We start from the raw sequence: 24,847 nt of genomic DNA, 5'->3' as shown, positions 1-24,847 counted from the left end.
ACACTCTACTGATTTGATTTTCCCATGTCAGGGTGAACTAGGCCGGGGTTAGACAGCACGTCATTGAGGACCTAATGTGGCACATTTGTTGCGCTGAGAAATGACCTCACAGTCTCTCTTGCGAAACCACGACTTCAACTGAAAAGTAGACACATCAGGTCAGTGCAGCGAGGAGATCTGCAGCGCCACGTCGGCTTGTGTCGCGGGAATAAAAACAGAGAGGAAGAGAGATAAAAAAGGGGTAAAGAGAGAGACAGAAAGAGAGAGAAAGAAAAGGGAGGGAGAAAGAAAAGAAGAGAATCCGATGGTGTGAAAAACACTGAGATAAGACACTTTGTGTTTTCTCACGGTGTACTGGCTGTAAGATGACACTATCACCGTATATCTAACTATTTTTTTCTTAATTGTAGCATTCATTCACAAAGAAGCTCAGGATCAGATTTTAGTGTATGTTTTTATGCTAATGAGGTGGCACTAAGGACGGCAAAGCTGGTTGGTCGAATGATTAGTTGATCGACAGGTGGGTTGGTCAGTCCATTGCTTTGGACTGAAACATCAAATAATGATTGATGAAGTTTTTGCACAAACATTTACAGTCTCTAGTGGATGAATCCTATCGACTTTATTGATCCCCTGACTTGTATCTTGTGCCACATGTAGGTCAACATTTGGTTCAGACATTCATGACCCACAGACCATGAATCTGAATGATTATGTTGATCCCCTGACATTTCATCTGGAGCTACCAGAAGGCAGAATCGTGCAATATCTCAATATAAAATTTGCTCAAGGATGTTTTTTTTTTATTTAGCATTTGTTACCGTGCTAAACTAAGATGGTGAACGTGGCAATCATTGTACCGGCTAAATATCATGTTAATATTGTCATTGTAACTATGTCGACATTAGCATGTAGCTGGCAAACGCTACACTGTCACAAATGCTGCATCGGTTTACAGACCGAGAGTTACCAGTTAAAAGAAGGCAGAGGAGTCAGATTCAGAGTCTGTGAGAGTGAAGCGAAAAGAAAGAGAAAAGGAAAGAAAAAAAAAGCCAGAGAGGGCAATTAGAGTTCAGCAAAAAAGCAACTGTTTAGATCAGTTTCAGGCCATCCTGCCGAGCGCTGTGCTAATGTGATGCTGCTGTGACTCGTGCCCTTGCCACCCATCGTCTGTCTGAAACAACACCAGCGGACATTTGCGGTTCCACGCACGGTGACCTTCGTGCTCCGAACCAGCGTGTTAAGTCTAGACATTCTGCTTTCAACTTATTCATTATGTACAGGGATGTTTGTTTGCTCTCCTGTTTGCACGAGGCTGATAAATACGTAAAGTACTCTTTCTTCTTCCAGGTTGCCAGCGATGGAAATAGACAAGCGTGACCGGTGCCTGACATTCTCTGCTCTCATCCCGTTTTATTTTTTTCCTTTATTGTATGAAAGCCTCTGGCCAGGAGAGCTCTGTTGATTCACAGCAGTACAAATGTGTGTGTGTGTGTGTGTGTGTGTGTGTGTGTGTGTGTGTGAGAGAGAGAGAGAAAAGAAATTGTCTTTGTGCACATTAATATTTTTTATATATATGATTCTGAACATCCACTCTATATTTTCTTTGATGAGTCAAAAAATGTTTTGTGTGCCTGCGTCTGTGTGTTTATTTATGTACCTGTGCTAGTGCCTTGAACAGTCTGCATGTGTGTGTGTGTGTGTGTGTGTGTGTGTGTGTGTTTCTGCGTATATTTGTATGTGTGTGTTTGTTTGTGAGTGTGCATACACACTGCTCAAGACATCTCTCTCCCATTAGACCTAATGCTACATGACAGTTCTGGATCAGACTGCTAGCTATTCAAGGCTACTCTCCTCACCACATGCACACACACACACACACACGTAAACACACACAAGCCCTAACCTGTACTCCTATAACCCTCACCCTCCTTATGGAAACAAATTAGATAAGAAAAAAAAAACTCAGTGTGGTCGAACTCTACAGCACACATCGCCACCCTTATGACCAACGCTGTTCCAGGGTGCTAAGTGAATATCTGCTTCGCTGTTGTTATGGGACCCCTCTGAGGAATGTGTGTGCTGTGGAGCAGATACTGTGTGCATCAGGCCATGCTTTAGTAGTCTCTTTTTGAAAGCATTTCTCAGTAGTGTACGCTGTGGTTGGTTTCATTCACTGATGATCTTAATGAGCAGCCTTGGGGTTTACATGAGCATCCCATGCTGCAAGTAGCACAGTAGATAAACAGCACCTTTTCATATATGAGCAAGAAGACTACTTAAAAGGGGGTGGGGGGTGGGCTTGTGAGCGATAGATTACAGAAAGAATGTTCGCAAAGGTTAAGAAAAATATGCAGCATGTTCCCAGTGTCAGTTTCAGTTTAGCATTATGCTGCGTTATGTTCTTCAGTCTTGAATGAAGGAAAATGTCCTCGTTAATGTAAATTAGATAATTGCCCTGTGTAAACATGTGGGAAATATCAATATAAAAATCAATATCTACACATCAACAAAAAATACAGTAAATAATAGATAAATATTTTATATCTCTATATAGGCTCTCTATATGATGTATAATTACAGATTCACAACTGAACTGCCACAGACTATGATGTATTATCAATGACACTGTAAAATATTTCTTTGCATGCATCATGCACCGTATCTATTGCCAGTAGCATACTGATACAAGCTAATGATGTTAATTAAAAATAACCCGGATAGGGGAAATCCATTGTAGTGGCATGCACATGCAGTATAATGAAGCAGCAGAGGAAAAAAAGGAGAGGAGAGGAACAACAAAAGAGTTTTCAACAATCTGTCAGAGGGATAAACTGCCATTAGAAAGCATGGCTGCTTTCATGCTCTCGCTCTCTCCACTGCTGTCAATCGCTCTCCTCTGTCTCATTTGCTGCTTCTTTCTCACTTTCTCTTTTTCCACCTCCTTCTCCCCTCCCTGACGTTTTCTCACTTCTCACTCACTTTTCCTACCCACGGATGAAGTGATTTTGTAAGACCACTAACAGCTCTGATCTAAAAACACTGGTTGGAGTGCTTGGTAATTGGCGAAGAGTTTAAAAATGGAGCTGCCGCTGCAAAAGCATGTGGCCAGACGGCAAGTCTGCGATGACTCAGGCTTTCTATTCCCAGTCCTCAAACTTTCTGAGAAATGAGGCAAACGGCAACAGTCATTATTCAACAACAAAAAAAAAATGGACCCATTGTACATATCTGCATCTTGAACAACCCTGAACTGTGCACAGTCAAGTCGCCTGAAGCAAATGTGTTAAATTTCTTATTATAAATGAACAAAATATCTTTCAAAGTTAAGAGTTATGTGAGAAGTTCCTTCATTAAAGCAAATGAAAAGATTACAGAGGAAATGAATGTCCCAGTCTAACCACTCTTGTGCATATCAATGCTGGTTGTGACAGTAACATATTAGATTAGTAAGTTGTGCCTCACTATCCTGTATCATCACACATTAACACTTTCTGGAGCAGGAACACCAGCCGACAGGAGAGAGAAGTTTATGAATACATTTGTATTATATCATCTTGGCCCACAGTGGGGTGAGCAGCGAGGTGGACACTTATGCCTCACCACAGTGGGGACCGAGTAAGGCGTAGAAGGAAATGGCCCATGTCAGACAGCTCTATATCCTCAAACGCTCTCCTGAAATGCCGCACAGAGTCATCGTTAGGGAGTTTCTCGGCGTCTGTCCTTCATTGTCCGCTTACACTTATCAGCTCCTGCTCTTTTCGTCACGGTTAACACCTTATGTCTCTTCTATTTGCTTCCTCTCTCTCTCTCTCTCTCTGTCTTCCTCACTATCGCTTTCTCTCTGTGTCAAAGTCATCGAGGTGTAAATTCACATTAGTATGAGCATTCCTCCCAGACAGCAACCAATGACTGGCTATATAGGTCAGAGTAAACACAGCGAAAACTGTGCGCCTGCACACGCGTGTGTGTGCGTGCATGTGTGTGTGCATGTATGTGTGTGCGTGTGTGTGGGTGTGTGGTGACTAGCAGCAGGAACACTACTGCACTCTGTCACATGTGTGCTGACAACCAGGAGACCCACTCTAATCTACTTCAAGATACAAACATGCACAAACGCCACCATGTTGCAGATGTGACCTCACAACAGCAGCCCCCCACCCCACTTCTGAGCATAGACACAGTTGCAAGGGCGGAGACCAACACCTACAACGTGTTGATGTGACTTCAAATCAAATTTCAGAGTTCAACCAATTGCAAATGTTGTTGATCATGACTGATGAAAATCTCTTGAGTTCAGTAAGACATCACTCATGTATGTGCAACGTCAGGCTGAGTAGATCAATCAAACACAACCTAAAGCAGAGCGGAGGAAGAGCTTATTGACATTAAAAAAAATCACTAACACACTCAAGTTCAACAAAGTACTCACTGCAGCTTCAGGATAAAAAAAGAAACAAGCTCCTTTGAATGAGAAGAATGTCCTTTACTACTGCAGTAGCTTCTGACAGCTTATATAATGCGTATACACATAACACACGCTCATTAAATGAGATGTACTGTAAGAACTACACAAAAAAATGGACCGAAAAAAAGTTAATTGTATGGAGCATGTGTCCAAACCATGAAGTTAATAGTTGATGCTTCTGTCAAATGCAATTTGAGGAGCACTTTCCCTCGATTATCTCTGAAAATGTCACCACTGCAAGACCATTTTTAAGGTCAGTCCCCACCTAGGAGTGTTTTTGAGTGTGTGCTCTGCTCAAAAAACACTCATGTACAAGTGTGTGTGTGACTGGATTTGTGTGTCTGTTGAAAGCTTGTGCGCATATAGATATGCATCAGTGTATGCAGTACAGTGTGTGTGAGATGAGTCCAGCATGTTTGGGGGGGGCATCATGTATGTGTGACATGCAGTGTGTGTCTCGGCTATGGAAGCAGGAGCTGCTTCGCTCTGCTCTCCTGCTGTGTCATCCCTGGCTGCCGCATTAGTGTCAGTCTGACTCTGAACGGTCACAGCATGTTCACCCTGCATCCGTGGGGCGGAATTAGGCTCCCAGTCTATCAGAGAGGGTTTTAGAGAGAATCGATAACGCAGCCCACCATTAAATAGCAGCCGGCGAACTGATAATGGCCAGAGAGGTGGACAAACTAAATCAGTGTGTGAAGTATGACAAGCTAAAAGCTGCTGCGTCAGACCTTTCCTGTCACTATATTTGGTGAAATTAAGAAGATTAACAGGCAAAAAAATGACTCTGAATAATAGATACTGAGGTTGGTTTCCAGATACCATTTGGTTTGTTGAACAAAGTGTTGACACCCAGCAAAGTACGATTGTTTGTACTGAAATATTTCCAGTGATACACAACTATGGAGAGCAGTGGGCTTATCAATCATCCAGTCAGTCATCTTGGATCTACCCCTGAGTGAGGGCGGGGTCGGCCTCCGTTCACTTAGACTGAAACCAGACCAAGGACACAAGTGTTTCTCAGTATGACAGTGAACACTGGTGCTGTGAGGTAACTTTGAAGATGTACTTTGTCTTCTACTTCCCATCTTCACATTAGCGAAAACACGCGCAGCATGTAGGCATATGTGATGGCAACATGAACGCAATCATGATCAGAAATGACAAAGGTCACGTTGTGAAATGTGGGTGAATTTGTCTCGAATGAATAATTATCACAGAAACTGATAAAACCAACATTTCGATAAAGGATTGACTCTGCTGGTGAGAAAAGCCGCGGGGACATACAGAGGCCACAGCTTGTATGTTTGGGTTAATTTGGACTCGCGAGCAGACACACTGAGCTGGGGATGCTTACGTCATTAAACAATGCTAGCGAGTATGTGTGTGTGTGTGTATGTGTGTTTGTGAGCCCCTGTGTGTGTTGCTGTGTGAGTCTGTCCTGAGGCACTGACCTTAATCTGGAACACAAGGGTGACACAGGCTCAGGCCAGACAGTGACAGAGATGACCTCATGCATCAAAACACGCACACACGCATGCGCACACGCATACTCTCACACACACACACACACACACACACGTCTCCACGTTGAGCCTTACTCACCTCTGGGGCTATATAGTCTGGAGTGCCGCAGAAGGTGCGCGTGGTCACTCCCTCTGTCATGTTCTCTTTGCACATGCCAAAGTCAGCAATCTTGATGTGTCCCTCACAGTCCAGCATCACATTGTCCAACTTCAGATCCCTGAGGAGGTACACAGACATTCGAAACATCCCTGAAGCTTTTGCTTTTAGCAGTTTCATCAGGCGGCTTTCGCTGCTGACACTAACTACCTGATTCTTCTGCTATTTATTCCAAACAAACCCCTGCTGCTGCTGCTGCTGCTGCTGCTGCTGCTGGGTGTTTTCATTAAAAGAAAATCAAAAAAGCACTAGAGGATGGCTAACTGCTGGTGTCATGGTATCATTTATATATGTATATATATCATAAAATGTCCAATTATGACTTTAATGTAGGCACTGAATTTGCAGAACAGCAGGCACTGAGCTGTGTGAGCTGTAAACTGGTTAAAACTCACCTGTAGATGACTCCTTTACTGTGCAGGAAGAAGAGACCAACAGCGATCTCTGCTGCATAGAACCTGCAATAACAGCCACACATTTACAGACTCGCTCAACCTTCAGACCACTCAGAGACAGCTTTTCCATATCACAGAAATAATTCCATCACTGAAAACCTTTTCTTTTTTTAACCTTTGTATTACTTTACAAGGCTGAGATCAGAACTACAATCTTAAACTGCTGTGTCTTACACTGCCTGAGGCTCCTTGAACTTTCCCACTTGTTGGATATGGTACATGAGGTCTCCCCCATTCACATACTCCATGACAAAGTAGAGACGATCCTGTGGTCATACAGAAAGAGATACAAAAGGAGAGGAGACAGGGGTGGGTGGGGCATGGGAAGAGAAGAGGGAGAAAAATATGCAACATCACTATTTTTGTACAAAAACACTGCAAGTTCCACAAAGCTGTAAAAAATTACGCAGCTTTTCTATTCGCTGTCAAAGCTCTAAACAGGAAAATACAGCTCAGTGTTACAGCCTCCTCTCGCTCTGCTGTCTGAGCCGTTCCATCGTTCCCGCTACACTTTCCATGACAAGGTGACCTAAAAAGCCCACAACAACAAAAAAAAAGAAAACACTCAACACAGACATCTGTCAGGAAATATTCCCTTTGTCTAACAGGGCTGGTCCCTTACAGCCCATGACAAGTTTGGCCCCACCGTCGTCAGGCTGTGTTTGATGGTCCCTTACTGACAAAACAAGAACCCATGTTTCCTCACAGCAACAGACCCACACCGGTGGCAAAGCTGGACCTTCCACCTGGTTTACTGGAGTGACACACTACTCTCCACCTTCTCTACATCTCTGTACCTCTCACGTTAAACTGTGGTCTTCTAACTCATTGACACAGTGGTGTTCTCACTCAATAAAAGCTACTGTAGCTGGATTTCATTCTGATGAATATTGACAACACGCTGTCTTCACAGAAAACATTTTGGGATTCTTTCAAACTTTCTGTCTTAAATAAGCGTTTGTGTCAATCAGCGACGTGAGATCAAAACCGACTTTGTTTTGTAGCTTTACTCACACAAAAACTGACCTATATCAAACTCTAATAGTTGGATACAATGGATACAAAACTGAATTATACCAATCAGACTCTCTACAGACATTTACAGACTAAAACATCTACACAATGAGACACTCAGTTTTAAACTGCCTTTCCCAACACTGCAACACCTGCCTTTAATATGCAAATTGTATTTAGTTATTTTTATAAGAAGTTATTACATGCACCAGACAACAAAAAATACTAGAATATGGTGCAATGAGGGCTGTCACATCATCAGATTTTCACTACACAATTATCATGTGCCATCAGACTGAATGATATGCAACAAAGATCATATTGCAATAATTATTATCAATGATGAATCATTATATGATATAATATTGCAATATCGTCATTTGAAAAAAAAATTACATCAGATTAATTAGATTCTTGTGTTTTTTTGTCTCTTTTTTGGCAAATAAATTAGACTGAAATACCAGTGAAGGTGGAGAGAGAGTCTGTTACAATAACTGTACAAAGAGAACAACTACACTTAATGGTGAGTGAAAAGGAAACCAGATGAACTGATAAAGAAAAGATCCACAAGACCTAACATCTGCCATCACATATTATCATATGTGTACTAACATCAACATTAATATAATTTTTTTATCTTTTTTTTTTTTTTTTTTTTTACGCTAGTCTGCAAATAAACTGTGGAAATACTAATGAGAGGACGTGAAAGTGTGCAACTAAATTAGTGTGTTTTTGTGAGTGGGAGAATGTGCGTGTCTTTTTGTACTCATGAATATGCTATGAGCCAAGCTGTGTCTCGTTCTATTTCCTCCGCCCGCTGGTGCTACAGTTCTAATCAGCTGCTATAGTTCAGCTTGGCCTCATTCAGCTAAGCAGTGGCTGGGCACCTTCACAAAGAGGCATTTGTGATAAAGCTGACTGCCGATTTCTTTCACATTTAGACTAAAATGTATGGAAGGAGTGGGGGAGTGTAAAAGTTCTGCTGAAAGACGTCAAGTTAAATTAGAGGAACTGTAGGCTGCAGTGTTTTTGGATCTTGACCCTTTCTAGGGACTAAAAATCAAGACATCAGGTTATTTGACATTTTATTATATAAGACCAATCAGAACCCATCAGCTGTTACTGTCTATGATACCTTCAGTGATTCTCCAAGACAGGAAAGAAATGAAGGGACTTTATCTGAGAGGGATTCAGCTCAGGATTTAGAAAGTCCTGTTTCCATCTCAGGGTGTGAGATGGAAACAGAAATAAAAGGAAGAAATAAAAGGAAGAAGAAGAGTGAGTGAAAGTTATTGTGTATGTATGACAGCTTAGTGTGCCTTAGTGGCATTAAATATATGTAAACCACAAAGCAAAATTCGTCATAAGTTTATTTATGTGCACTCAGCAATCACAATACACTTGCATTAGTGTGTGTGGGCGCGCATGTGTGTGTATGCACAAAATACATGTATTTACGTGAGCATGTCCCTTCACTCTTACAAAATGTGCTCTCAGGTTATGTGTTCTGCCTTTGGTGTGACTCAAAGTCAATACACACACACACAATCACACAAACCTCCACCTTCTAATTGGGCTTTTTTGTTTCCTCCTGTTTTTCTGTTTTTGCGCTGTTGTTTTTTTTAGGCAGTACTTGTCACGCACGTCCTCCACTGCTCTCTACATCACTTCATGAGTAATATATTTCGCTAAAAGCCCCTTCATGAATTAATTTGTCCTGACCTGACCTGACCAGGGGCGACTTGTCCAGGAGCATTTTACCTACCACAGTCTGGAAGCACGAGTGGAGGTGTGTGAGGAAGGGCGGCTTGTCCTGTTGGGCCAGGACTCTCTTCTCCACCATGGTGCATTCTACATCATCGTCCTGGATCACCACGTCCTTCTTCAGGATCTTGATTGCGTACAGCTCTTCAGTGGCCTTCATCTCAGCCAGCATGACCTTCAGAGACACACAGAGAGAGGAGAGGGGGGAAGACAGGGCAGGGAAAGATTCTTCTTAGATGACTTGCTCTCTTTGTTGAGATGCACTTTATTTTTGAACTGACTTCAGCTCAGCTGCCTCACCTTGCCGAAGCTTCCTTTCCCCAGCACAGCCAGGAAGGAGAAGTCGCAGAGTTTGACCTGGTCCAGGCTGTTGGACGGCAGCTGGCTGGAGCTGGTGTCGTCCGTCTCGTCGATCACCTTCTTACCTGGGCCTAGCTTGGCTTTCTGTACTCAGGGCACAGAGGACAAGGTGTGTAAGAGATACACATCTTAGCAGTAAAACACATATAATGTAAAGTGGCAGTGTGTATTTTAGTCAAAATAACTAGCTCCTCAAATTCCTACTGCATTCCTAAACTGAAAAGAGACTGGACAGTTTCTTTGTAGTGAGATGCACTGAGAAATATTTCCAGACCAAACATTCCAAAGTCCCTGTCTCTTTAAAACCTCTACATCCGTGATCAAACACATAAATATTTCAGATGTTTGAATTTCGTCCCTAAAATGACACGTCACAGCTTCGGGTGATTATCCACCTCATGCGCTCACACACTCGCTCTCACTGTTGAGACAACACACTGATCGATCAGCAGAATTCAAAATTAAGGGGGTGAAATGAGGCTGCGCCGCTGTGGAGCTGATGTGATTTTTTTAAAAATTGACTCAGAATAAACAGATATGATTTAATTAAGTGCAATAAACTGTGTTGAACAGGAGGATACATTAACATTTATTTACAACTGTTATCTTGTTGGCTGTGAGCCAGCCATCTAAAAACATGATAACAGGCAGTTCTCATTAAAACGAATTACAGCCTCAGGACGGGCTGTTCTTGTTGGGTATAATTTGTTGACATCATAATTTAGGAGAAACTCTTTATGAGATAAACTAGATCACTAACATTATAAACGATGAACATGAACATATGTATGTTTAGTGCACACTTTTATCTTGTGTCTATTGCATATCATTTAACATATTTTTAAGATGCACCTGCAGAACTTGAAACAGGCAGAAAAACAGTGTTTTTAAAATGACATTTTTGACATCACTTCTTACTGTGTGGTAAAGGCTAAAAAGACATTAATAATGTTATAATAATGTAATAATGTTATAATCACATCAAACCTAACAACTGCACTGCTGATTTCTCACTAGTCGCACGGCTGCTGGAGTAATGAAGGAAAGGATGCCACTCTGTGGCTCTGCCGTGTGCGTGCATGGTGCATGTGCAGACTCTGACGTTGACCTGTATTTGAAGAAATGTAAAGAGATTCTCTTCTTTGTATTTCCTCCATGCCAAAGACATGCTCAATCCCCCCCGTGGGGCAAGATGCTTCAAGAAGCCTGCTAGAAATCTGCAGCGCGTTATGCTGGAAAATACACACCTCCGAGACAGCCTGGGTGCTAAACAACTGTCGAGTATGACAGAGGTTTCTATACTTTTCTGTCTGTCTGCACAAAAGCACACGCCACATTCCCATGTCCAGGTTTCACACTCAGCCAAGGCCAAACACAGACCCAAAATCATGCTGTACCCCAACATCATAACTACAGTCTACATCCACATGCTACAAAGATGTTTCCTTAGCTTTAGCAAGGATTACAACAAACTGGCATTAAACTCTCAACACTTCTTACTGTTCCTGAGAAGATAGATGTAAATTACATCTGTGGAAGTAAAGGGGAAGCAAAGCTCCCTGTGAGCAACCCACTGCACCTTCACCAGATGTTAAGCCAGTGAAGGTTGTGCGATACGGTGGGAAAAATCAATGATTTTTATCCGAAAACTTCATTGATAGCAACCTCTGTTAAACACTAACTAATGTAGGGTGGAGAAAAGGGATCCCAGACTCTTTCAATAACTGTTGACAAACTAAAGAGATCCCCAGGAAACAGGGGAATGGGAAAAGAATGGATGTTATCCAACAACAAGGCTAAAATGACAAATTCCCTGATTTATCACTTTAGACCTTCAGGAATCACTTTAAAATTCATTTTACTCTCCAATTCAGACTATCTCAAGCTATTCGGAGTAAATTAAGACATTTAACTTGCTGAGCAGCTTTAGTTTGGTTAATGGCATCTACCATAGTCTGCTCTTAATCTGGCAGAGCAGCAGCCAAAGTCAAAGTCAAAGCAGAACAGACCGCACCAGACCACAGCACACCTGTAAGCTTTAGCCAGTGAAAAGAGCCTGGCCGAGCTGAGCGAGCAGCAGCCTTACTTCGTTCCTCTCAGACGCACCTGATCAGAGTCTTCCACAACTGCTTGGTCCTGAAACCACAGGGAGAAGGAGCCAAAAGGGCTGACTGACTTAGTACACTTGAGTATAGGTGTGAGCCACAACAGCTGATTCTGATATGTAAATGGTTGCAGGGCAATAGGAGTGTAGCTCATCCACACAGACGAAAAGAAAACTTTAGATCTCAATCCATAGGTGGTTAAACACAAGTTTACAGTGCGGCCATTAGAACAGTCACAGTGACTTTGTGGTATCTATAAGTATCTATAAGAGTGCTGCAGAAACATAGAACATATACATGAAGATAACACAACGAAGTAAAATGACCTGACCTCTGCTATTTTCCTGAACAGGCAAAAACTCCAAATGAAAAATGTGACTTCATTGTTTGTGTATTAAAAATAACTAGTTGGACATTACCATTACAAAAAAAAAAAAAAAAAAAAAAAAAAAAAACCTGTGAGGGAAAGAAATTCAGCAAATGCCGCTGAGAATTATAAAAGATAAGGTTGGTGTGGAAATCAAATCTTGAAGTATGATGAAGAAGCAGGGTGAAAACTTGTGAGTGTTACCTTGGAAGCACACACACACACACACACACACACACACGCACACACACACACACACACACACACACACACACACACACACACACACACACACACACACACACACACACACACACACACACACACACAGGTTGAGCTTTATTTTGGACGTATTTCAGTTCAGTGCTGACATCTAGTGGTCTCCGTGCAGGGTACTTCTGAATTAGCTCAGTCTGAATGTGACGTCTGATCTCGAGGTACAGTGAGATGTTTGCAGGTAGAGGAAGTAGAAAATATGACATATGATGATGTTTCAGCATGTGTGTCCAGGTTATACCTGCAGTGACGATGATGTAAGCACACAAGGTGTAGACAGGCAGACTGATCCACAGACAGGATACAAAGACACACATGCAGACGAATGTGTAGCCATGGACTGTGAGCAGTTCAGCGTCAGGATTTACTAACAATCCTCTGACAACCTCTGAGGAACAGGAAGCAGTGAAGCTGAAGAACTGTACTCTCATTTGATTCAAATGTACACACGAATCTCCCAAGGGCTCAGCGTGCCACATCTTCCATATATATGTCAGGTGAGGAAATTTTAACGAATTAAATCCATCTGCACCGATATTTTCATTCCCTTTACAGACATGCTCTCTTGATTAGTGCTGAAAATTTTAGTTCTTCCAAGTAGAGACATTGATTTACGTGAGTAATATCAGTTTGCTTTTTTTCTTTGTATTTGTTGCAAATTCTTTTACGAATCCCCAACTCACACCCAGAGCAAATTGTTAGTAAACTGGATCCATTTGCAGTGGTTTTGGAACCACATACAAATGATCAGACATGAAGAGGAGTGAAGGAAACGAATCACCACAACAAGATGAGACAAGAGGAGGAGAGGAGAGGAGAGGAGAGAGGAAAGGGGAGGAGAGGAGAGGGCTACCTTTAGATTAAAGTTAATTTGGCAGTCCTGAGGGCAGGGGCAAGAAGGGGAGAGAGGAAGAGAGAAACTCTTGCATTAAATATGACAACGTGACACAGGATGAAGAAGCATTTGTACAGTATAAGTCTCACCAAGCACACAGGAGGGAGCAGGAGGCTAAGGGAAAAAAAGGGAGAGAACCACAGAGGGGTTTATGGATAGAGAAGAGAGAGAGAGAGGTTCTCCAGGCTGCACGCCATCCAAAAAAGACAACATAAACATGGTTAAGTGGACGGCACATTTTTGGGAATCTATAAAAGCCTTTATTTTAGCTGTACCTAACAGTATTGCCCTTATCACACTTTTCAGGTTCAAACAAAAGCGGTTGTTTTTGAGTTTCAGCTGAAATCACATATGTGCTGTATAATGTCTGCAAAGAATGGTGTATGGAGAGCAGTGCGTCCATCAACGCTGGTTTGTTGTAGTCTCTTTAATCAAATTTCTTTTTAAATAAAAAAGAAATGCTGAAATCATCTGCTTTAAATAAAAACGAGCCTGTGTGTGTGAGCAGGGTGCAGGGCCACCTGTTGAACCGGCGCACACAAAGCAGCAACACCTTGACCGTGATGCATCATGCATCTCATTTTGGGACACCTATGCACTGCTGGTTTTGTGGAGCTGTTACCATAACAACCACATGCAGACAGGTTCTGGGAGGTCAAACCCCTCCCCCATCTCAATCCACTCTCCTATTCTTCACCTCGTTTCTCTGTCTGCCCTCATCAGTACAGGGACACCACCTTCTGTACGAAGACCTAAAAAGACCTGTTGTGTTCAGGTCACCGCTGAAAAAAATAATGTTTCAGACTCCGTAAATCTGGCTGGTTAAGCTACAGCTTCCGCTTTGGAAAACTTGATATGTTTTGTAAGGCTGTAAAAAGTTTGTTTACATTGGCAGAAGTTTTTCATACATATTTTAAAGTAATTTTTATATTGAATTACTTGGTGTACATTTTTTTTAGATTTATTCTTACTTATACATCAATGAAATCCTTATATAGCTTTCAAAAAGTTACAGTACAATATCACTGGTGCCAGACTGGAGCTTGATAGAACAGGACATAAATTAACAGGGTAGCAAAAAGATTATTTTAACTATTTTATCACCAAAGTAATTTAAAATCTACAAATTAGTTTTGGCTTTCAATCCCAACCGTGACCTTTCATCCTGCCTTTCCATTCTATCTAATTTTCTTTCTAATTCTTTCTAATGCAACCTACAATGCTCCACTACATGTGGCAGAAATGTCACAGAAAATGAATTTCTAAAGTCTCCTCAGGAGACCTGGACTCCCCCTGATAGGCTGAACAATATGAGAGGCCAATCAGAGGACCACAAAGAGCTCTGCTTGGCTCTCAGTGGGCCCGAAACACTGATGCAGAGAACTGTACGAAGGAAAGGAGCATGTGGTCGTGTCTCATCAACCGCACCTAAAAAAGGGTCTCGTACAATGTGTTTTTACATGTATGTTTGGGTGGAGGTTGATTATTACTTACAATTCAAGATACTCCAATACTGTTCCTACTTTCTTCTTTTTTTTTTAAAATCTTACCTTATTATTGGAAATGTGCTATGATAATGATGAAAAAATAATTTTATATAAATCCTGTAGAACTATCATTGAGCAGAAAAAAATCACAGTTACATGAATCTTCTAAGGAGGCAAAAGGTTAAAAAAAAACATATAATGGTCTGATTAAACTTTCACAAATCACTGCACAACTACAACGTGGGCCTCTCACAAATGTTCAGAAAAGGTCAACATCAGCTACTCTGCTTATAGTGCAGTGAGTGGTGGTTTATTTTCACGCTAAAAAAAACTTAAACTTCTTTTGGAAACTGACTGAATTCTGGGAACTGAAATTCAGTCTGTTTGCAGTCTCACCACATCTTCGAGAGAGCTTTCCCAGCCAATTAGTGTAATTATCAACGAACTGATGATACAAACACAGAAAAAAAATGTTTAAAACAGGATACAGTATCAAAACATCCCGGGCTTTGCAGCAAATAACCAAAGAAAATGTCTGTAGATTAAAAGACAACTGTCCGTGCAAAAAAAAAAAAAAGAAATATAAAAGGGTTTCTTTGGTTTAACTCCAGACTGGAATCTCTCTGATGTAAGAAAGAACCGACAATGCACACATCACACACATGTTCTTTGTAGAAATGAATTCTCTGGTGCAAAACCACCTCGAGCTGAGGAAGTCTTTGAAAGCTGCAGCTGTCTCACTGCCATCCTGAATTGAACAGCTGAGGGGAGCATGTGACCGCTCCATGATTCTGGATATGGATGGATATGCTTATTTGTAAGCTGAGGGCAGCTGGACCAACAGCAGAGATGCTCATACACACTCATTAATACTGGATTAAGTAAAAACTTGAAGGATTTATTTAAATGAGATAAACAAGCCTGGACTGACGTCAGAAAGATGTTGTCAGTGTGACAGCTTGAGTCACACACCTGGACACTGCTGTGACAGTGACTGAGTCATCATCGCAAATATAAAGACAAATATTTTACTTGTTAAGTTTCACAGAGAGCCATTCATGGACCAGAAAATAAGCATTTACACTGAGCTAAGGAACTGTAGACAAGACATTAAGTCATAATTCAAGTCCACAAACGACAGACGAACAGATGACAATGAATGCACAGTGGTGATTATTAAAGTGTGACCCTCACCTCAAATTTCTGCCTCAGTTCCTCATTACCATCATCCTCCTCTGAGATGGGAACATTGTAGTACTCGCCTTCCTCCTGGCACAATAACTTATACCTGGAAGTGGAAATCAAGAAGAGAGGGAAGAGGCGGGAAGAGAGACAACGAGAAGGAGGATGGACACAGAGAGAAGTGTTGTAAGATAGGAAACTAGCAGATTAATTCATTTACCTTCCTTATTTCTACTCAACTTTCATTTATGTTTCACAGCAAAGCACCAGTTTCTATACATCTGGTGTATCTGGCACCGCCCTCAGCACAATTCATGAAACATCTCAGAGCAGCTGTCAGTTAAATAAGTGAAAAATGAACATCTCCTGCTCCTCTGGGACAGACCCCAACCTCAGCCTACTGTTTAACTCAGAGGCTGCTGTGTTTGTTGGGAACCTGTGACGTGACTGGATACTAACAGGCATTGGTGCTCATAAGAGCCATTTCCAACAAAATAATGCAATTTTTTTTTTTTATATAATTCAATAAAACATCACAAGATAAGAACACAGAGGTACAGTATTCTTCATGTTGGGGGAGTTTTGAAGCTTGCTGGGCTTCACACATCTAAACTTCACCCTACTTAATACCACACTGTGTATTTTCAAGCGTGTCAATGACAGGAGTCTGTCCCTATGGAAGTGAGCATTACCAGCCACAGACTGGAGCTTTCATGAGCTCGGACACGCCGAAAGAAAGGGCTCCCATGAAGTCATTCCTGGTGGTCCGGTCCCAGTCCCACACCTCCACCGACAGCCTGCGGTCCTTATCTGTAGGTTTCAGCTTGCTGCGTAGCACAGAGATGGTTTTATGATTATTATACAAAAAAATAAGTTAAAAAAAAATTAATTGCGCTGATTACAAAATATTGCACTTTAATACATTCTCATGCTATCAATCATCAGCAGTAGCAGTAGTAACAGTACAAGCTAAAACTATCAGTGGTATTATTCGTATCCACATTAGAAGATACTAGAAGCAGTAGTACAACTAGTTTACAGGCTAGTGTCATTTTTAATGTACATCCAACATTAGATTCACATTACATTATGTTCATTAGGCCATGCATGTTAAAGAATATACAAAAGTGTATTGCTGTGTGTGTGTGACAACAGCTAATGGACTCACAAAGTAAAGGTCTCGTTCCACGTGGGGTTGAGGCTGGAGCGGATGGTTTTGGTCTTCTGCTTGGTCTCGTTTTTGGGGTCTGGTATGAGCTTCAGCTTCACATACGGATCAGACAGGCCGTTGGGGTCCATGGGGATCATGTTTTTGCCTTCACTCACTGAAGTTAAAAAAAAGAATAGAGAGAAAATATGAATTTTCCTATAGAGACGTATAGATGCACATACAGAATTGCATGCATGCAATTTGCACAACTGAGTCTCCTTAAAAGAATTCAAGAAAACAAAGCACAGTGGTCCAAGCTTGTCCTACCTCAGCCTAGTTTCATTATCTACATGAACACACAGTCCTGTGTCTAAACTGAAGACTTCATTCGTATTCTGTGTGGTTTCTACAGTACAAATTGCTTTGGTCAGTTCGAACAGGTGCTTTCTTTTAGGCAAGCAGGAGAACATCAATAGGATAGACTGCAGGTGTTCACGATCAAACAGCAAGTCACAGCCTATGAGGATTGTTTATGGCCCGAGCCATACAGGGATCAAATGCAGGACGAGCTCCGAGAACAGTGATTCAAAATTGCAGGCTGTGTCATGCTCAAGTAGGTGACGGCCTCTTCTTGTCCTCCTGTATCTAGCTGCTCAGTAAACAAGGGCACACTAGAGACATTAGCACTGATTAGTCCTGAGTGTTGGAGCACTGCCAGACCTGAGCTACAGTGCGCACGCACACACACACACGCACACACACACACACACACACACACACACACACACACACACACACACACACACACACACACACATACAGTGCCCCTGCCCACACTCAGATGTACACAGAGATACACACACATACTGTCTTCATATATATACAATGCAAACAGCATCTCCACAGGGGCAGGCTGGATGCCTGCCTTGCTTGGCTAAACCTCGGCCCCTGGAGACCCCAGAAACCTCTCCATGTGGCCCTGTCAGTCAAAACAGAGAGGCGGCCTGAGTGGTGAAGATGCTAGCTGACCTTTGCCCTGGAGAGGAGGGTGCGAAGCCAGTATGTTGATCCTGCATGAGATAACTGCTAAACCCAGTGTCTTAGCTGGAATATTCTGAATGGGAAACTGTATTGATAGGATTAAGAGCGATAAATGAACAAAATCAATGAGGGATTGTCACTATTGAGTTCATACAGCGACAGTGTTATTCTATTTCTGATAGGATGCCACAAATGTTATACAAAACAGGGCACAACAAATGATCATACAAAGATTGATTTATATTATGACTCTATTATATTAATTGCACCGCTGATAAAACCGTCAGATGAGTATTTGATCAGCCAAGAGTAAATAGCTTCCCATTGTTTGCTGTTATTTTCAGCACCTGTGGTGGAGGATTTAGGTGTTGAGTGAGGTGTGAAGTTAGATGAGTGATGGAGTGAGTTGCTGTAGGACACACACACACACAGACACACACAGAGACACACACAGACACACACAGACACACACACACTGAGAGGAAGAGAGAGAGAGAGACAGAGAGAGAGGGAGCAGGCAGTACTTGATAAGAGAGACAGACAGACAGACAGAGGCTCTCTGAAGCAGCTCGAGGTGTGGGAAGTTATCGAGCGATGCTAAGCTGGCAGCCCTCTGCTGTGCGTGTAAAGTCAGACTTACTGTATATTTGAGTCCACTCTGAAACGGATACACTGTACTGCAGAGAAGGAAAGACTGAAACACAGATAGACCTTTTTTTTTGTTCGTTTGTTTTTGTTTTTTTTGCTGATAACTTAGATGTTCAGATCCTCCTGATATCTCCGTCTCTTTCAAATTCACCAAAAAGAGGCAAAATGGAAGAGAAATGATTTTAATCTGTGAGCTTAATGCGGGATCTCACATTATGTCTGTTTCATCTTCTGGAGGGAATAGCAGGTGGTCCCTAATAGTCTGCGCATTCACTGGAGCAGTGGCTGTAAAAGTAACAACCGTGGGATAAATGTTGATATGAACTGTGCCTGCTCATAAAGCAGGTTGTATATTTTAGAGGTAATTTTACGGTGGCTATACATCTACTGTAGAGAGGTGGCAGTGGCAGCAGGGCAGGGGGTAGTTTCCCTTTACCCTCACAGTATTCAGTGGGTGAGATAAATCTACACACACAATCTACACAAGATATATGTGTTATATCTGAGACAAGCGCCAATTCACGAACTTTTAAATTCTGTACCTAATGCTCTAAAGGTCATATTTTGAATATTTCATATGCAAAGCCCCAGCAACCAAACAGTATTTATAAAACAGCCCTAACCAGAGCAACACGCTCTCAGTGGCTTGTGTATGTGAATGTGGAATAAAATCAATGGTTATATAACAATATCAGTTCTGAGTATTGAATAATGACTCTTTTAGGTAAACATTCTATCCAGGAAAAGTGGATTTTTGTGTGACTTTATCATAAGTAACTAGAAATTTGACGTTAAACAATACAAACTAAATAAAGTTAAAACATTAACTCAGATGATACACTGGACATTTCTGGGATAATATCACAAAATAAGTACAGAAACTGGGATCGGGATAGAAAATATAAAAACAAAAGTAAAAAACTGAAATAAAACCATTTCTCTGTCAGGACACTCTGATGGTACTGGTACTTGTATTGGTATTGGTATTGGTATTGGTTGCAGAATGTGTGTAGGGGCTGAATTTGAAATTTAATCTAACCATAATTTTAATGTTATTGTTTATGTGTTAACTGACTACAGCTAAGGGACTATCAAAGTAAGTACAACTCCTGCAAATTGTACTTCCTGTCATGACCAGTAGGGGGTACGCTAGACTGTCTATTGAGGCATGGCCGGGAGAGAGCTTTTCTTTGCATATAACTTAGTGGCATAACCCAAACAAGATGTGTGTGTCGTCCTACTTCTTTTCAGCTGTGCAGCAAAGCTGACAACCAAAGTTATCTGTGTTGTTGAAATGTCTTGGTTAAAGGTCAAATCATATATATTTTTAATGTTTCTGAACTGTCTTTGACACACAGTATGTGTCTGTAAGTGTGCTGTGCATGATGGTGCCATATCTGTCTGTGCAAGTGAGTTTAAAAACACATGCATATGCAAATGGGAGCACAGACTAACACTGGGACAAAGGAAGCCGGGGTGTGTGGGGGGGGCAGTCGCTTCAAATCGTTGCTTGGATACAAGTCTTTATCTTGGCTTGCATTTGAACAGCAGCAACAAGTCAAACATGGCGAAGCCTGTCAGAAAAAAAAACAACTTCAACTGTCTTCAACAAGACTTAGTCATCCAGGTCATGTTTAGTTGACTCAAGGACAACTGGATTTAGGTGTGGATACTTTTGTTGAAGTCTGTTTTATTTAATACTCCTACTAAAACTAACCAAAAACTAAAATTGTAGAAAATCTGAGCCAAGATGAACAACAGCTACACGTTACATGCACAAGTCATTCCAGGACTTATAAGCTTTTTATAATCAAATTTCTGGTACAGCCAAGCTTTACTGGGGCTTTTGATTTCACTCTGCTGTGCCCGACTGCTCCTTGTGAGGTTTACACCTCATCTATTACATAAAGTTTCCCTCCTATTGAAAAGAGAAATCAGTCACATGTTAGATGAGTGCTCCTACATCTTGCTATGTCACATGCTGCTCATATCTGGACAAATCTCACTGGTCTCCCTGGTCACACGGTTGAAAAAGTTGAACTGCTGCACAGCATTTAGGAGGCTCATTATGATGTAGACTGAATCTGCTGTGGCTGAGTGGCTAAGTGCTGCACTGGCACAAATAGCCTCATCGGTCTGAGAACTGAGTCTTGGTCTCTGTTGCTGTAGCTTGTAGCAAAAAATGAATCAGTTTGCATTTTCTTTTTTTTGTGTGTGTACAGGCTTTCTCGCCTGCACTTCTGTCAGCTTCTGTTGTGCAAAATGAAACAGAATGAAGAAAGACAAAGAAGAGAAAAAAACAAAACAGAGGTGATGAAAGGCAGAGGCATATGTTAAGATGGCATGATGGTAGTGTGAAACATGCTGGGAAGAGGGAGCTGAGGCAGGGCACCGACGACAGACTGGGAATACCAATGACATGACTTCTGGGAGTCTGGCAGCAGAAACTCTCGCTCTGTGAGCTCCACAGAGACACTGAAAGAAGGAGAAAGTCTGTCTGTGCATGTGTGAGTCTTAATATGATGGAGACTGCAAAGGACGGTTCATACCGAGAAGTAGAGGATGTCACTGTCAGGTCATTAAAAATGATACGAACAGTAAACACGGTTTATCTTAGGGTCTAAGGTCTAAAGATTTTTCCTCTACATTTAAATAAATCAGTTTATTACTATAAGTGACAGTCAACAACATACTGTATTTTAAATACAAATTACTGTCTGGGTTAGTGATTGTAGATATCAAAGGTCCAAATATGAACTAGATTGAAAGTAGTGAAATTATTATATTACATAAGATGCTGTTGAAATGCAGCACATAAGATGTTTCAATCTAAAAGTTTGGAAAAAAGACTTTTTTTTGGTCATATTTTTGTGCACAGTCGAAGCCAGTCTGATCTTCAATGGTTCACTTTCTTCTTTAGGATCCGTTATTTGAAGTTGTAGCCGGGTCTGCGTGTGGACATGACATCGCCGCGTTACGACAAGCAAGCCACTGGATTTCATTCACTCCTCCGTTCTTGCACGAGTTTACATGATTTGTGAAAACCTGCACACAGGCACACACAAGGCCTTGTCTTCAGCTGACACCAGGTGACCCTTCCTCAAACACGAGGTCAGCCATGTTTGTTCTTCACCTCCCTGTGTAAATACCTTAACCCACGAGTTTCGCTCTCCACCCTCTCAGTGTAGGTCTGTGCTCCTTTGAAGGCCCACTACTTAAATGTTGGCCGGCAGGACTGTTTGCTTTATTATGTAATATTACATCAGCTTAAATGAGCAGAGGGACCAGACTCCTGCACTTCATTGCAAACTCTAATGGGACTGACACATTATTTTATGATATCTTCTTCGTAATAATTCAGGGAGATTACATCCTCACCTACAACTGCATTGTTACACAACCAAACTTTCTACAGTACATTAAAACAGGAGTCACTGCTGTAGCCATGGCCAACTCCCTGCAATGGAAAAGTGCTGCCACTGCAAGTGCCGTCAGCTGCTCCATCTTAACTCTGATTTTATGGGAAAATGTAATAGCAGGATTTTAAAGTAAATTTTCTCTTGGCAAAAAGCTGTTGGCTTTCATGCACAATGACTCAGACACTACAAAGAAATGAAAATTACTGCGAGAAAAGGCTGCCGAGTGGAAGCAATGGCAGTAAATCAGCGGCATTCAGATTGCTGGGCAGTGATTATCAATTGGCAGCCCACAGGCTGCATCCAAACCCCAGACGGAGCCTTGATCCAACCCCAACTCTTCCTTCCAGTGAGTCTTCTCTGGATCCAGAGTGCCAACAGTAAAAGGCAGGATATCGTTTTTGTTTTAATGACTGGCTGACTCAGGGAGAAACTTACTGTTAACATGGTGGAACAAACTGACTGTGGAGTACAGAACAGTGTTTTGATCAAGAATTTTAAGATATTGAATTAGAGACTTGAATAATAAAACAAAGTGGGAGAACTTTGACATTTCAGTAATAGATTAACCCAGGAAGAAGGATGTGCTACGATACTGAGACAAAATCACGACATGACAGTGCAACAAAGCTGGATCAAGCCATTGCAATTACATGAATATAGCTAAAATTACACACAGACACACAAACAGGCCGTACACTCAGCTACAGTTTAAGTACACTGAGAAGAGAATATTCTTTTAGAGGATGTGACCAGTGTTAAAAGTTAAAACCTGATCCTTGACACTGCCTCTGTCAACACTGAAGAAGTGAGCATAGCCTTTAAAAGAAGGAAACTGAGGCAATAACAGGAGATAGAGATGACTAACAGAGATTAAAGCATTGAGGATGGGGAGAAAATACAACTATAATATACACAGGAGTTGTTGAAACACCTTGTTAAACTTGGATGAGCCCCTGTTAGAACATATCGAGGATTTGTTTTGTTCATGTAGTGATTTCCCTCATTTCCTAGAATTTCCTACAGAACAATGATTTTCTCTATGAAGGTACATTGTAATAAGTGTATCAGGGTATGAAAAGTGAATGATGCCATGCACCACTGAAGATATATATATCTTTTTTGCATGCAACCTATGATCAGTTCACAGAGATGAAAGCTGTAGGGCATTCTGGTTTCCTCTGTTCCACAGACACCAAAATTTACCATCAGTATTTCACTTTACTCTCAGTGTAGCAGCAGAGTGAATCTCTCTCTCTCTCTCTCTCTCTCTCGCTCTCTCTCTCTCTCTCTCTGATGTTACATTTTCTACATTTGGCCAGTTATCTACAGTAATAAGAATACATCAAAGTCACTGCAGAACAGACCCAGAGATGCAGGGGAGCTCGCTGCCAGCTCCATCAGCCAGAGGGTGTTAACAGTGTTTAGGGTGCATTTTGTATTTTACTGTAAAGTGTCAGTACACCTCCAAAAAGTTCAACAGTAAAAACCGGTTTCCCTGATCCACCCACATCTACATCTACAGCGAGCACTGATCTGACCTGCACACACCTACATTGCACCTCTATATAAAACATATTGACTCCTACAGCAGCAATAATGTAACAAATTGCAGAGACGCATTTGGACACTGAGGCAAGAGGAAAAATCTAATGAAAAGGTTAAAGCAGAGATAAAAGGAGAGGAGGAAAGTGAGAGGGAGAGCAGAGGGCTTGTTAAATGAGGCTTTGCTGCAGAACTGGGTGAGTCAACGAGGGAGCAAAATGGAAATGTAATTATTACCACTGTCTCTCACACACTCCCAAGAGGACCTGCAGGCAACAAGGGTGCGCGCACATGCCCACACACACACACACATATTCACACACAGTGATGAAGAAAAGTATAAATAAGAGAGAATATGGACAGAAATTACAGAAATCTCTCCCAAGTGGCTGTTTGTGCACAGAGTCAATGAACAATAGTGTTGCTGAAACAAACAGGACGGTGGCTTCCTCAGCACCAAGGGACAGAGGGGAGCTGTGTGTGAGCAGGAACAGGAGGCGGAGGACAAGGTTAGAGGGCTAAGCCTGTCCTTCACCAGAGAAACAGAACTTGTTTTGTCTCCTTCAGCACCTCCCCTCCCATCTCCATCGCAGCCTAACTGACCAAAAAAAAAACAACATTCTCACAACTCATGTTTCTGGAAACTGCACAAATCTCTCTCAGTATTTCTGAGTGACTCATTTCATTTAGCCATTTCAGAGTCTGTAGCCAGAAAGTCTGTCTCTATCAGTGTGGTTGGAGTCTTTTACGTGACTTCGTGGCAGCCATGTCTCTTCCTTTTTTGCCCTGGCTAACATCGGGAGTCACGCTTCACTCACAGTTGAGTATGTGAGCATTGTGGGGTTGATTGGGGGATTCTTCTTCAATCAAGCTTTCTGTCTCTGTCTGGACATTCAACGTCTATTTATATGTTTTGTTACATTATAGCCTTGCAGCAGCTTTGCGTGACCTCAGAAGTGCTCTGCTCTGTGAGGCACCTGGTATGAAATCA

The 24,847-nt window shown here is 41.7% G+C and overlaps 1 protein-coding gene across 2 annotated transcripts in view; it reads right to left on the bottom strand.

Annotated features, from left to right (window-relative positions):
- Window positions 1–24,847, bottom strand: part of prkcaa (protein kinase C, alpha, a) — a 130,095-nt gene that overhangs the window by 27,093 nt on the left and 78,155 nt on the right. Inside the window, exons 6-14 of one of the 2 annotated variants that reach the window (XM_071504825.1) lie at window positions 17,225–17,381; window positions 16,749–16,883; window positions 16,069–16,162; window positions 11,851–11,880; window positions 9,685–9,828; window positions 9,386–9,559; window positions 6,781–6,872; window positions 6,547–6,609; window positions 6,074–6,212 (exon numbers count right to left, since the gene is read on the bottom strand). In XM_071504825.1, coding sequence (XP_071360926.1) covers window positions 6,074–6,212; window positions 6,547–6,609; window positions 6,781–6,872; window positions 9,386–9,559; window positions 9,685–9,828; window positions 11,851–11,880; window positions 16,069–16,162; window positions 16,749–16,883; window positions 17,225–17,381 — 1,028 coding nt within the window. The remainder of the gene's footprint in view (window positions 1–6,073; window positions 6,213–6,546; window positions 6,610–6,780; window positions 6,873–9,385; window positions 9,560–9,684; window positions 9,829–11,850; window positions 11,881–16,068; window positions 16,163–16,748; window positions 16,884–17,224; window positions 17,382–24,847) is intronic. The other variant, XM_071504826.1, reaches the window with a different exon arrangement.

This window comes from Trachinotus anak, unplaced genomic scaffold (genome assembly GCF_046630095.1).
Source record: "Trachinotus anak isolate AG129_WGS33_773 ecotype Australia unplaced genomic scaffold, CSIRO_AGI_Tana_v1 ptg000019l, whole genome shotgun sequence".
In the NCBI taxonomy this organism is placed as follows: domain Eukaryota; kingdom Metazoa; phylum Chordata; class Actinopteri; order Carangiformes; family Carangidae; genus Trachinotus; species Trachinotus anak.
The sequence above is the reverse complement of the archived record's forward strand: the minus strand, read 5'-3'. Positions and strand labels throughout refer to the sequence as shown.